Here is a 12,945-nt window from a genome sequence, read left to right as displayed (position 1 = left end):
TTAGCCTGTGTTTGATCACATGGCCATGTGCAGCTACAAGGAAAAGTTGGGTGGCCATTTACCTGATCTGGTCGCTATAACAACTAAGGAAGACTGGAGCAGTGTCACGGGCAACAGCTCGCAGCCTCTGCTCAGAGCATCCCCCGATGCCTGCCCTACCTTTCTCCCTCCTTTTTTCCCTCCTTCCGTACTGTTTCACCGGTCATAGGCAGAAATCTACCAGAGTTGATGAGGGGCAGCTTTTTGCCATGGGATTCTGCCTGCTTTAGCCAGATTCTGGTCTCAGGAAGGCGTGGGGAGCCATCTCTCTTTCTGGGTCTAATCACTGGCCTGACTTGCCAAGACTGAAGCTGAGCTTTGAACCCAGATGCCCTGGGTCCCGTTGCTGCTGCAGGGGAGAACACTAAGGTGGCCAAAGGCAGTGCCCGGGGTCTAGGACTGAGAGAAGCTTAAGTTGGGCACCACTGCTCCTGCTTTGCCCCTAGGCAGTGAGCAACCCTGCACAAGCCATCTCTTCCTCTTCCAAACAAGAGCTGGACTTACTCAGGGTCTGTGATACCCACCAAAGTGGAGGGTGGGGCTGTGCCAAAGTTAAAGAGGGCAAGAGGTGTGGCGGGAGCCTGCAGTCCCAGCTACTCGGGAGGCTGAGGCAAGAGAATAGCCAAAGCCCGAGAGCTGGAGGTTGTTATGAGCTGTGACGCCAGGGCACTCTACCGAGGGCAACAAAGTGAAACTCTGTCTCAAAAAAAAAAAAAGAGGGATCCTTGCCATGTGCTACGCAGGCTAGTGTGGCCAGGTTTCCCAAAATATTCCTGAGAAACCAGACATCCTGAATTGCATATCTTTTCCCCACTTACAGATTACAACTAACTGTTTAGAGCACCAAGCAAAACAAAATAGTCTGTCTGCTGCCTAGCTCTGGCCTGTGAGTAACTAATTTACAAACCTGAGCTAAATCATCAAGAAAGTCCTTTCCACCTTCAAAATCCCAGATTCCCCCGCAGCCCCTGCCCTCAAAGAGCTTCATTCTCATGTATCTGCCAGCACCCATCCACGAAAGAAAAACCTTCAATGCAGGGCCCCTGGGGCCAGGCAGCCAGAGCAGGCTCCCTGTAGGACGAGATCTTGCAGAGAGCTCGGATGTGGACAGAGGAAGGGGTGGCACAGCGGGGCAAAAGTGTAGGGGTGAGTAATGTCTGCAGCTATCGCCTGGCAGCTTCTCTTTGCTCCCTGGGGCCTCCTGACCCACCCAGAACTGAGCCCAGATCATGCTATTAAGCCAGCTTCCTGAGTGACATGCCCCCTGATAGGAGATGGCAGGGCAAATACCAAAAGCAGGTCTGACTGCATTCCACCCTAGTGGTGGTGAGATGGTGGGCAAAGGGAACTCAGCCCACCGGCACTGATATCCCCACCCCTTTCCAACACTGGGGAAAGTAAAAACAAGAAGGATGGGGCCTCCTTGGTGGAGCCACCGGCACCTTAGGGTCCTGCTTCCTCCATTGTTCTAAAAAATAGTTTTCTTGCTGAACTAGTTGACCAGCAACTGTTACTAACCATAAGTGCCATAAATTTGCTTCTGTACATACCAGTTGTGAAACCTGGTTTCTTGCTTATTGTTTTGTAGCCTGCATGAGTTATCCTATAAAAACTCTGTCCCCGGGTGCTGCCTGTGGCTCAAGGAGTAGGGTGCTAGCCCCATATACCAGGGGTGGTGGGTTCAAGCCCGGCCCCGGCCAAAACTGCAAAGAAAAAAACTCTGTCTCCAAGCTGGTCATTGCTGCTCTTCTGACCTTAGAAGGTAGTCGCTGGCCAGTCTTAAATAAAAAGACTCCTGTTGGCTTTTTCAATTTGTCTGGTGGTCTCATCTCACCACCATAACAGTGGCACTTTCCAGAGAGATAGAGGTGGCTAGGGTGGCACCTGAGGAATGTGTTCCCTCAGTGGAGGTAGGAAGAAGGAAGTCCAGGCCTGAGTCAATTGTGTAAGTGGGAATCGCGGCCACTAGGGAGTTTCCTGGAGGCGTAGCCCCAAGGGACACTCCCACTGGTGCTAGAAAGAAGCAGAACAGAGTGAAAGACCCGCAGGACAAAGTGAGGGATCGAGAGGTCGCCCTAGGCAGGCCATGTGAGGCAGGGGATACAAAGTCGATCCCAGAAGAGCCCTGCACACCTCCGGACCCTCCTCCCATCTATAAATGGGGTAGGGGGCTTGGCCCAACTGACATGTCTCTCCAAAATAGTGCACAGACCACTGGTAGTTTCAGTCTTTTTTTTTTTCCAGACACATTCTTGCTCTGTCACTCTGCCTAGAGCACAGTGGCATCATCAGAGCTCACAGCAGCCTCAAACTCCTGGGTTCAAGTGATCTTCCTGCCACAGCCTCCCAAGTAGCTGGGGACTATAGGCGCCCACTACCATACCTGGCTAATTTTCTATATTTAGTAGAGATGGGGTCTTGGTTCTTGCTCAGGCTGGTCTTGAACTCAGTGATCCTCCCACTTCTACCTCCCAGACTGCTGGGATTACAGATGTAGGCCATCGAGTCTGGCCTCTTTCTCCTTTTTTATTTTTTATTTTTAGTGTGTGTGTGTGTGTGTGTGTGTGTTCAGGCTTTATTAGGCATGAGACCAAGACCTAGCTGGGGGAGTAGGGCCTGCACACCAGGGAGTCCTGGTCTTTCAGGGCAGTGCTGGGGAACTCGGAGTCCATTCTGGCTTCTGAAAGCACAGACAAGCACTGATGGGAAAGATGGTCAGGTTGGCATTAGGACAGAAACAGGTGATGTTATAAGGGAGACTTTCTTTCTTTTTTTTTTTTTTTTTTTGAGACAGAGCCTCAGGCTATTCCCCTGGGTGGAGTGCCGTGGCATCACAGCTCACAGCAGCCTCCAACTCCTGGGTTCAAGTGAGTCTCCTGCCTCAGCTCTCACGTAGCTGGGACCACAGGCGCCCACCACAATGCCCAGCTATTTTTTTGGTTGCAGCCATCATTGTTGTTTTGGCAGATCCGGGCTGGATTCGAACCTGCCACCTTAGGTGTATGTGGCTGGCGCCTTAGCCACTTGAGCCACAGGCACTGAGCCTATAAGGGAGACTTTAAGGAAAGTGTGGCGGTGAAGCCTGCATGAGGGGAGGTCAGATTAGAAAAGAACAGAAAGAAAGATAAAGGAACAAAAAGGCTGGTGCCAGGCAGGGAAGGGAATCTGGCTATTCTCCAGGGTCTCAGGCAGGAGGCACCTTTTTCCTTTTTAAATTTTCATAGTCATATATTCATTTTCATGTGAATTAGAAAAACAGTAACTATATCACCACCAAGCCTGCCATTTCACAATAATCATAGCTGACCCTTCGGAGTGCTTATTCTGTACCAGGCACTGTGTGAAATAGCATACGCCCACCCACAAGCCTATTGACAACTCACCACTGACCATGAGGTTCATACTGTCATTATCCTCTATTTACAGATGAGGAAATTAGCCACAGAACAGAAAAGTCAGTTGCCCACGATCACCCAGCCAGTTAGCAGTGGAGCTGGTGTGAAGGCCAGGCAACTGCCCCCAGAGCCACCTTGCTCCTAGACTCTAATATATTTGCTTAGACTAAGGATGGATGAAAGAGAGCTGGGAACAGCACCGGGGGAGGGGACACCAGTACTTGGGAAGGTGGCAAACAAATGGCAGAATGGCCCGGGGGGACTAGACAAGGTAGTCTCCTTAGACCCATCCGGCTAGAGAGCTCTATATTTTCAGTAGATAAAAACTCAAGACTGAAATTTTATTTCAGGGAGCCACTAGCCATTTTCCCACTAGGAATGTGTTCACATGGTTCACAAATCAAAACTATATTAAAAGATAAGTAGAGGTGCCACCAGAATCCCAGTGTGTCCTTCAAGGGTTGCTTTTTAGGCAAATAAAAGCAAAGAAGACGTGATCTTCCTCTTTCCCCGTGTCCAAAATGTGGTATGTTGTGTACTTGCTTTGATTTTGTTTCAAGATTACAGTATAGCGTGGCCTGGATGTCTTTCCCTATCGGCCACGGAGATCTGCTTTCCTCATTCCTCATTCCTTTAAACAGATATGTGGTGTCCCAGGGGGTCTCTTTAATCAGCCCTCCTCCCCATGATAGCCACAGAGGAGAAAACTCCCCATATTTGGCTATTACCAACAAGGCAACAGTGAATAATCTTGTATAGAAATTGTTTTGTCCAGGGCAAGTATTTGGCTTTGGGACAATCTCAAAGATGAGAAATGGCACCCCGGAGTCATTTTCCCACTATGAAGGAAGATGCTAATCTTTTCACACTTTCAAGACTTACTTGTCCTTTTTTCTCTGAACTGTTTGTATCCTTGGCCCACTTCTTTGAGTCTTTTCGTTCTTGATTTAATGTTGCAAATACTTCCCCCAGGTTGTCATTTTTCTTCTGACCTTGCTGGTGGTATTTTTTTTCTTTTTTTGCAGAAGTTGTGTTTGTTTGCTTGCTTGCGTCTGTACATTGTAACGTTGATGTTGAATGTATCAGACTTTTCTTTTGTGGCCTCTGGGTTTTTGAGTCACGGGTAGGAAAGCTTTTTCCACTGGGAAGATAAGTTATAAAGGAGTTTATTTCTTTTCTGCTAGTAAAAAGCCAGCTTGTTCATGGGGAGGGGAATGATAAAGAAAACCCTGGGCCCCAAAGCACAGTCTCTTGCTAGACAGTGGACGTGAAGTTACTCACCTGGTGTCTTTCTCCATCAGCCCCGCTGCAGACTGATCTAGGGAAGCTGTGGCGTCTGGCCCAGGGCAGATACAACCATGGCCTTCCTGATACACCTGCTGGTCTGCATCTTCGGAACGGGTTCCTGGGTAGCCATCAATGGACTCTGGGTAGAGCTGCCCCTGCTGGTGACAGAGCTGCCCGAAGGCTGGTACCTGCCCTCCTACCTCACAGTGGTCATCCAGCTGGCCAACATCGGCCCCCTCCTGGTCACCCTGTTCCATCATTTCCAGCCTGGCTGCCTTTCTGAGGTGCCCATCATCTTCGCCGTGCTGGGTGTGGGCACCATCGCCTGTGTCCTCTTCGCCTTCCTCTGGAATATGACTTCCTGGCTCCTGGGCGGCCCCCATAGCATCGCCTTCATAGTCCTCACCTTCTTCCTGGCCCTGGTGGACTGTACCTCTTCGGTCACCTTCCTGCCCTTCATGAACCGGCTGCCCCCCCAGTACCTCAACACCTTCTTTGTGGGTGAAGGGCTCAGCGGCCTCCTGCCTGCCCTGGTGGCTCTTGCCCAGGGCTCAGGTCTTACCACCTGTGTCAATGTCACTGAGATGTCAGACGTGCTAACCCCTGTGACCACCAGGGAGACCAATGTCACACAGGTACCCGGTGTCACCCTGAGTCATTGCAGCACTCTGCTCCATCACAAGTAGCAGGGAGGGAGAATTGGCTTTCCTCTACCCTTCAGCTGGTCTACAAATTAAATTGCTATAAGGCAGATTAGCAGCAGAAAAAAAAATAATTACATTAATATGTTTGCAGGAGAGCACTACAAAGGTGTGAGATCAAGAAAAGACCAGATGATTGAAGCTTATGAGGTCAATCAAGTTCACGACCTCATTTTATTAAAAAAAAGCTACATGTCTCAATGCTGAATGTCACTCACTACAGTCAACTTCAAAGTACTCCCCATGGAAAGCTTTGTACCGACACCAGCGCCTAGTCCACCCTTCAAAGCATGTTTTCTAGAGTGAGTTCACAAACTTGTCAGACCTCATACGATGACAGCTCTGATGGCCATTCCAGAAAAAGAGCTCCAAAATTGCTTTGAAGGCTGAACTAGGCACTAGTATCAGTGCACAGGTTCCCAAGGGAAGTCCTTGGAAGGTGACCACAGTGATATTCAGCAATGAGGTATGGAGCACTTTTTCTTTTTCTTTCTTTTTCCTTCTTTTTTTTTTTTTTGAGATAGAGTCTCACCTTGTCACTCTCTGTAGAGTGCTGTAGCATCATAGCTCACAGCAACCTCAAACTCCTGGGCTTAAGTGATTCTCTTACCTCAGCCTCCCTAGTAGCTGGGACTACTGGCACCCATCCTAACACCTGGCTATTTTTAGAGATGGGGTCTTACTCTGGTTCAGGCTGGTCTCGAACTCCTGAGCTCAGGCAATCCACCCACCTCAGCCTCCCAGAGCACTAGGATTACAGGCGTGAGCCACCACACCCAGCCCATGTATCACTTTTTCTAGGACAAGTTTGCAAAGTTAAATGTCTGACCTCATACATGCATAGCATCCTAAGCTACAGAAAGGAATAGGGGCTTGAGAGTTCGGGGGAGGGTGGTAGAGACAAATCATGGGAGTGTGAGGAGAGAAAATGTATGGTTCAAGGTCGCCTTGATATGCGGATAAGTCTCTCAGGTGATAAAGGTTGTCACCATTCCCTTTCCGAAACGAATACCTCTGCTGATAAAAATTTCCTCTAGGTGTAAATTTCCTTTTCAAAAGGGCAACTTTTCAGACCTTCTCCTGAGTTTGCAATTTCTTAAAATACCCAGTTGGAAATAATCAATATGCACGAGAGATCTATTTTGGGGTGGTATATTCTGGTCTCCTGCAGTCATGTTTTGGGGTAGATGGTATGTCTTGAGCCACAACACAAGCCAGATCACGTGGCATGCATGCATGCTCCTAGGCACTGGGGAGCTGTTGGATGGTCCCCATCCATCCAAACCAATTGAATAAAAGTCTGAGAAGATAGGGCTTGACCAAAGTCCTCGGGTCAGATTTTATTTTAGAGTTATGTAGTTTTAGGCTGTAGAAATGCAGTCCCTAACCCCTGGTCACGCACCAGTACGGTGGCCTGTAGGAACCAGACTACACAGCAGGAGGTGAGTGGTGGTTCCAAGCAAAGCTTCATTCGCCAGCTGAGCTCTACCTCCTGTCAGATAAGCAGGGGCATTAGATTCTCACAGGTACGTGAACCCTTCTGTTAACTGCACACGTGAGGGTCTCCTTATATGAATCTAAGGCCCCTTCCCTCCAGTCTGTGGAAAAATTGTCTTCCATGAAACCGGTCCCTGATGCCAAAAGTATTAGGGGCCACTGCTGAAGGACATGGCTAACGTGGTCCCAGCAGCATCTATACCCAGTGGGCGCAGTGGGGCTGTGAAAAGTCCATTCATGTGTTGCTGCCAACTGAGTCATGAAAAATGTTGATATTCAGAGCTTCCTGGATTCCAGAATTGTAAGAGATTGTGAACGTGTATTTATTCAAAATCCCCCAGGTTGGCTGGCACAGTGGCTCACGCCTGTAATTCTGACACTCTGGGAAGCTGAGGCTGGTGGATTGTTTGAGCTCAGAAGTTTGAGGCCAGCCTGAGCAAGAGTGACACCCTGTCTCTACCAAAAATAGAAAAATTAGCCAGGCGTGGTGGCAGATGCCTATAGTCCCAGTTATTTGGAAGGCTAAGGCAAGAGGATCACATGAGCCCGGGAATTTGAGATTACTGTGAGCTTTGCCAACACAGCACTCTAACCTAGGGCAACAGAGTGAGACTCTGTCTCAAAAACAAAACAAATACCCTCCCCCTCCCGTTGGTGGGAACACACAGGGTTGAGAACCATAGACATCAAACATGGCTTCAATGCCTCATGGTAAAACACCAAACTTTCCATCACTGCATATTGGAAAATTTACATATTTCTGGTATCACCCAAACCACAGCAGAACAGCAGCACTTGCTAACCAGTAGCTCCAGGCCACATTGGCTTGCAAGTATTTTTTTAAAATGTTTGAATTAGTTGACATTTTACAATTTTGAAATTTCACTTATACAAAAATAAAGAGATCTGGCTATATCAGGCCACATTGCCACAGGGCATCCTTGGGTGGGCCTGGGAAGTAGGGCTGCCCTTTAAGGGGGGGGGATTCTCCCCTTAGAAGGAGGAATTCTACCCTTAGCAGACAGGTTCTTCCTTTAGGGGGGGAGGTTCCACCTTAGGGGAGAGGCTTCCCCACTCTCTAGCCAGCCCCTCTAAATGTATCTGTGGTTGTCACCTCTGTAGGGTAGCAAAGAGGTAAAGGTATAGCGCCAGTGTTGGCACACTTTGCACTGCTGTAAAGGAATTCTTGAGGTTATGTCATTTATAAAGAAAAGAGGCTGAGTGTGATGGCTCACACCTATAATCCTAACGCTCTGGGAAGCCAAGGAAGGTGGATTGTCCAAGCTCAGGAGTTCCACACCAGCCTGAGCAAGAGATCCTATCTCTACTACAAATAGAAAAACTAGCCAGGCATGGTGGCAGACACCTGTAGGGAGGCTAGGGAGGCTGAGGCAAGAGAACTGCTCCAACCCCAGAGTTTGAGATTGCTATGAGCTATGGTGCTCTACCTAGGGTGACAGAGTGAGACTCTATCTCAAAAAAGAAAGAAAGAGGCTTATTTGGCTCTTGGTTCCGCAGTTATTACTGCTACTTCATTTATTTATCAATTACTTATAATATATAATGCGTATTACACATTACCATTGTCATTATTGCTGCTGTTCCCTGCATTCTGACTCCCCCCAGGGATCTAACTGTTGTGTCATCTTTCTGCAGGAAGTTCTCAGCACCTTGTCAGCTGTCCCCAGGACAACAGCCACAACCGTGCAGCTCGAAAGCCGCTACCTCCCAGCGCACTTCTCGCCCCTGGTCTTCTTCCTCATGCTGTCCTGCATGATGGTCAGCTGCCTCGTCGCATTCTTTCTCCTTCAGCACCAACGCAGGCACTGGGACACCTCCGTCGAGGACCTCCTCAACTCCCAGGTCACCCTCCACTCCATCCGGCCACGGGAAGAAAAGGACATGGGCCCTCCAGACAGTAGCCAGGGCCAAGAGCGCAGAGAAGAGAAGGCGGCCCCCCAACACCCAGCTCGTCTGGCCTTCATCTACATCTTGGTGGCCTTTGTGAACACACTCACCAACGGCGTGCTGCCCTCAGTGCAGACCTATTCCTGCCTGTCATATGGACCTGTTGCCTACCACCTGGTTGCCACACTCAGCTCCATGGCCAACCCTCTCGCCTCCTTCCTCTCCATGTTCCTACCTAACAGGTCTGTCCCCATCTGGCTCTGGGGAAGTCTGGTTGGGGAACACTTCATTCCAGAATCCAGGATTCCAAACCCTGCCTTTAGGGTTGTGCATGTAGTGATTAAGAAGATGGTTTCTGGAGCTTGGCTTCCTGTGTCCAAACCAGCTCTGCTACTTATACCAGCTGTGTGATATTGAACAGGTCACTTCACCTCTCTGTGCTTTAGGGATATTTATCTGGAAAATGGGAATGATAAGTGTTGCCCATGACTGCTCTCTGGCCATGAGGAGGAAGAGGTGGCTACTGAGTTTCCCATTTACAAATAGGAACCCTGAGACTTGGAGAAAGGGTTTGACCTGGTCCAATTCCAAGGATTTCAGCCCTCCCTACAGCCCACCGCTGGTTCCCTTAGCAGTGGTCCCAAACTTTTTAAACAGGGGGCCAGTTCACTGTCCCTCAGACCGTTGGAGGGCCAGACTGCGGGCCTCGGGATGAGTTGGCTGCTAAGCAGGACAGGCAGCAGCGGCAAAAATACCTGGCAGGCCGGATAAATGTCCTAGGCAGGCCGCATGTGGCCCACAGGCTGTAGTTTGAGGACGCCTGCCTTAGAGCCACTGCAGTTGTAGAATGCCTGGGCTAGTTGATAAAATGCAGACTGAGCCAGCCATGATTGGGAGCAGAGATTTCAGTTTTTAATAAGCAGCCCATATGGTTCTGACCCCCGCAGGAGTAGCACTACTTAGCATTGAGACATTTTGGGTCCCACAGCCTCCCGTTTACCCATGGCCTGCCTACCCTGCTGGCCTCCCAGACCTGCTTATAGCACCCACCCAGCCCAGCAAGGAGCAGAGTAAGGACAGGGGAGCTAGACAGAAAATGGCAGCTGACAGGAGGCTGGATTTTCTTCCTAGTGGCTAAAAACCATGGTGAGGACAGAGGAACTGGGGGAAGTAGGACCAGAGGACCAGACCTGCAGAGTGTAAGCAACCTAAACTGTTAGAAGTACAGAATCTGATGAGAGTCAGGGAACCCAAGACTCTTGCAGCAGAGTCCTTAGTGGCAGAGGCAGACCCCCTCCATTCTTACTGAGGGCACAGGCCAGTGTTGGTGTTCTGGAGACTAGACAATGGGACCCCAGGGACAAGGATCTCGAAAGACAGTGTCCTCAGTTGTCAGACCTAGGATACACATGCATGGAAGGTCAGCTGCGGAGTGATGCTATCATAGCAACAAGCCAGTTGTCTGGGCCCCACAGATCATTCAACCTATGTTGCAGACCGGCATAGCTAAGGCTAGAGGGGGCGAGGGTTACCTGAGGTCACAGGTAACCCTTGAAGTGCCAGTGTCAAAGGTGTCCTCGCGGCCTGGCCTCCTGGTGGAGGTTAGGTGCATTGTAAGAGGAAATGCCAACCAATGAAATACTAGGTGGGCCCCCCAGCTGGAGCTAGGCTCTGTACACTCGCTTCCGTGGGCCACCCTAGCCCTGTAAGACCCCCATTTTGAAGACTCAGGGATCAGTCTCACAGCTGAAATAATAGAACTGGACTTTGAACCAGGACCCTCTGGTGCCAGAGTCCATTCTGTGTCTCTTGCTGGGATACTAGTCCCAGCCATTAATGCTTGGGGTGACTTAGGCCATCCCTACCCCTCAGAAGCTTCACTGACCTGGTTGAGTTCCATGTGAGGCTAACCCAACCCTGCAGATGGCTACCGTTCCCCATGGCTCCCAGAGGCTGGGCGGAAGTCAGGCTTCTCATCTCCTCCACTCACCTTCTGCCACCGACTCTACTCTAGGTCTCTGCCATTCCTGGGAGTCCTCACAGTGCTTGGGACCAGCTTTGGAGCCTACAACATGGCCATGGCTGTGATGAGCCCCTGCCCCCTCCTGCAGGGCCACTGGGGAGGGATGGTAGTCATCGTGAGTATTCGGCCTTACAGCTGCTCCCTTTCCCACTTCCCCCACCTGTTATGGGAGACCTGGGTAGACCCCAGGTACAGCCCTTTCTATTGACTTGGGTCTTCGTGGTCGCTCTCTCAGAAAGCCCCAGGTGCGAGGGGGTGCTTCTCATTTGGGAGGCGTAGGGAATTGAGGTGACTGGTTCAGCAGTAGCCTTGTCTCAGATACCCTTGACTTGATCACAGAGGCCAGAAAAGCCACTGGCTTCGCCTCTGTGAGTTGCTAAGGGGAGTCCATGAGTAGTGGGAATCAACTCATGGGCCCCTCTTAGCCCCTTAGATCACCCACCCTATGAGGCTCTCAGCTGGCCACTCTGCATTTCTTCCTGCCCGGCCCTGCAGGTGACCTCGTGGGTGCTGTTCACCGGGTTTCTCACCTACGTCAAGGTCATGCTGGGCGTGATCCTGCGCGACCACAGCCGCAGCGCCCTCCTGTGGTGCGGGGCGGCGGTGCAGCTGGGCTCGCTGCTCGGCGCGGTGCTCATGTTTCCGCTGGTCAACGTGCTGCGGCTCTTCCAGTCGGCTGACTTATGCAACCTGCACTGCCCGGCCTAGGCGGCCACGGGCCATCACTAAGTCCTGGAAACTGAGACTCACGGAGGCAGAGCCTGAGTACTTGAACCAGGAACGCAAACCTCCATTCGCGACTGTGAGGAATGTCACAGTCTTCCCGTGAGACCTGAAAATACAAGGCATTGCCCTTCCCCCAACTCTGTATCACGGTGCCTATGACTCCACCACATGGGATCTTTACTTCGACTCTTGAAAGAAAACTAATTTGCAGCATCCCGTGGAGGCGGACCAAGGATGTCAGGAGGGAAACAGCTGGGAGAGTGAGCTGTCCCTTGCAAGCTGTGTGACCTTGGGGAGGTCACTCTGTGCCTCTGTTTCATCACCCATAAAATGGGGATTATTATTATTATACGTGTTTTTGAGACAGAGTCTCACTCTGTTGCCCAGGCTAGCATGTCACGGTGTCATACCTCATAGCAACCTCATACTCTTGGGCTGGCTCCATCCTCTTGTCTCAGCCTCCCCAATAGCTGGGACTACAAGCGTGCACCACCATGCCTGGCTAATTTTTCTATTTTTAGTAGAGGCAGGGTCTCGCTCTTGCTCAGGGTGGTCTCAAACTCTTAAACTCAGGTGATCCACCCTCCTCAGCCTCTCAGAGTGCTAGGATTACAGCCCTCCTGGGCATGTCCTCATCTCATGCCCCACAATAATAACAAGAGTGGCTATCAACACAACCTAGAAGTGTCCAGAGGAGTTAAGAGAGGGGACCCTGTCCTCTCTTCCTTTTCCTTATCCTCACAGAGGAACTCTTGCAAGACAGATGGCTACTGGTAGAATCCTGGACATCCTGGATTTCTTTTTTCTGTAGAGACAGAATCTCACTTTATCGCCCTCAGTAGAGTGCTGTGGTGTCACACAGCTCACAGCAACCTCCAACTCCTGGGCTTAGGCGATTCTTTTGCCTCAGCCTCCTGAGTAGCTGGAACTACAGGTGCCTGTCACAACACCTGGCTATTTTTTGGTTGCAGTTTGGCCGGGACCAGGTTCAAACCCACCACCCTCAGTATATGGGGCCAGGCCCCTACCCACTGAGCCACAGGAGCGGCCCACTTCCTGGCTTTTCTTTCTTTCTTTTTTTTGCAGTTTTGGCCGGGGCTGGGTTTGAACCCACCACCTGTGGCATATGGGGCTGGCACCTTACTCTTTGAGCCACAGGTGTAGCCTGCTTCCTGGCTTTTCTAATTCCCAGTATGGAGGGACCCTGTATCCCACACACCCCTCTTTGTCATCCTTCCTGGCTCATGAAGCCCTACTCATTGGAGGGTATTAGTCCCAACCTCTGAAAGTGACTCCCTTCTGGGCTGAGGATTGGACACTGAGGACCCTGGGAAGTAGTTTTCCCAACTGGAGGGGAAAGGAGTAATAG

The 12,945-nt window shown here is 50.5% G+C and overlaps 1 protein-coding gene across 1 annotated transcript; it reads left to right on the top strand.

The window, feature by feature from the left end:
* The first annotated feature begins 4,792 nt into the window (after positions 1-4,792).
* Positions 4,793-11,558, top strand: SLC52A3 (solute carrier family 52 member 3). Its single transcript, XM_012813241.1, has 4 exons — positions 4,793-5,363; positions 8,580-9,069; positions 10,842-10,965; positions 11,346-11,558. Exons 1-4 carry the CDS (start codon positions 4,793-4,795, stop codon positions 11,556-11,558), a joined length of 1,398 nt encoding a protein of 465 aa, XP_012668695.1.
* Positions 11,559-12,945: the final 1,387 nt, after the last annotated feature.

Source organism: Otolemur garnettii, unplaced genomic scaffold (genome assembly GCF_000181295.1).
Source record: "Otolemur garnettii isolate 467f Iridium unplaced genomic scaffold, OtoGar3 scaffold00251, whole genome shotgun sequence".
Taxonomy (NCBI): domain Eukaryota; kingdom Metazoa; phylum Chordata; class Mammalia; order Primates; family Galagidae; genus Otolemur; species Otolemur garnettii.
The sequence above is the reverse complement of the archived record's forward strand: the minus strand, read 5'-3'. Positions and strand labels throughout refer to the sequence as shown.

Bases quoted from the DNA above. Each gene is read 5' to 3' on its own strand.
- SLC52A3 (XM_012813241.1), top strand. From the start codon at position 4,793: ATGGCCTTCCTGATACACCTGCTGGTCTGCATCTTCGGAACGGGTTCC. The intron at 5,364-8,579 runs GTGTCACCCTGA...TTCTGCAGGAAG, and splicing joins CAATGTCACACAGGTACCCG to TTCTCAGCACCTTGTCAGCT. The intron at 9,070-10,841 runs GTCTGTCCCCAT...ACTCTACTCTAG, and splicing joins TCCATGTTCCTACCTAACAG to GTCTCTGCCATTCCTGGGAG.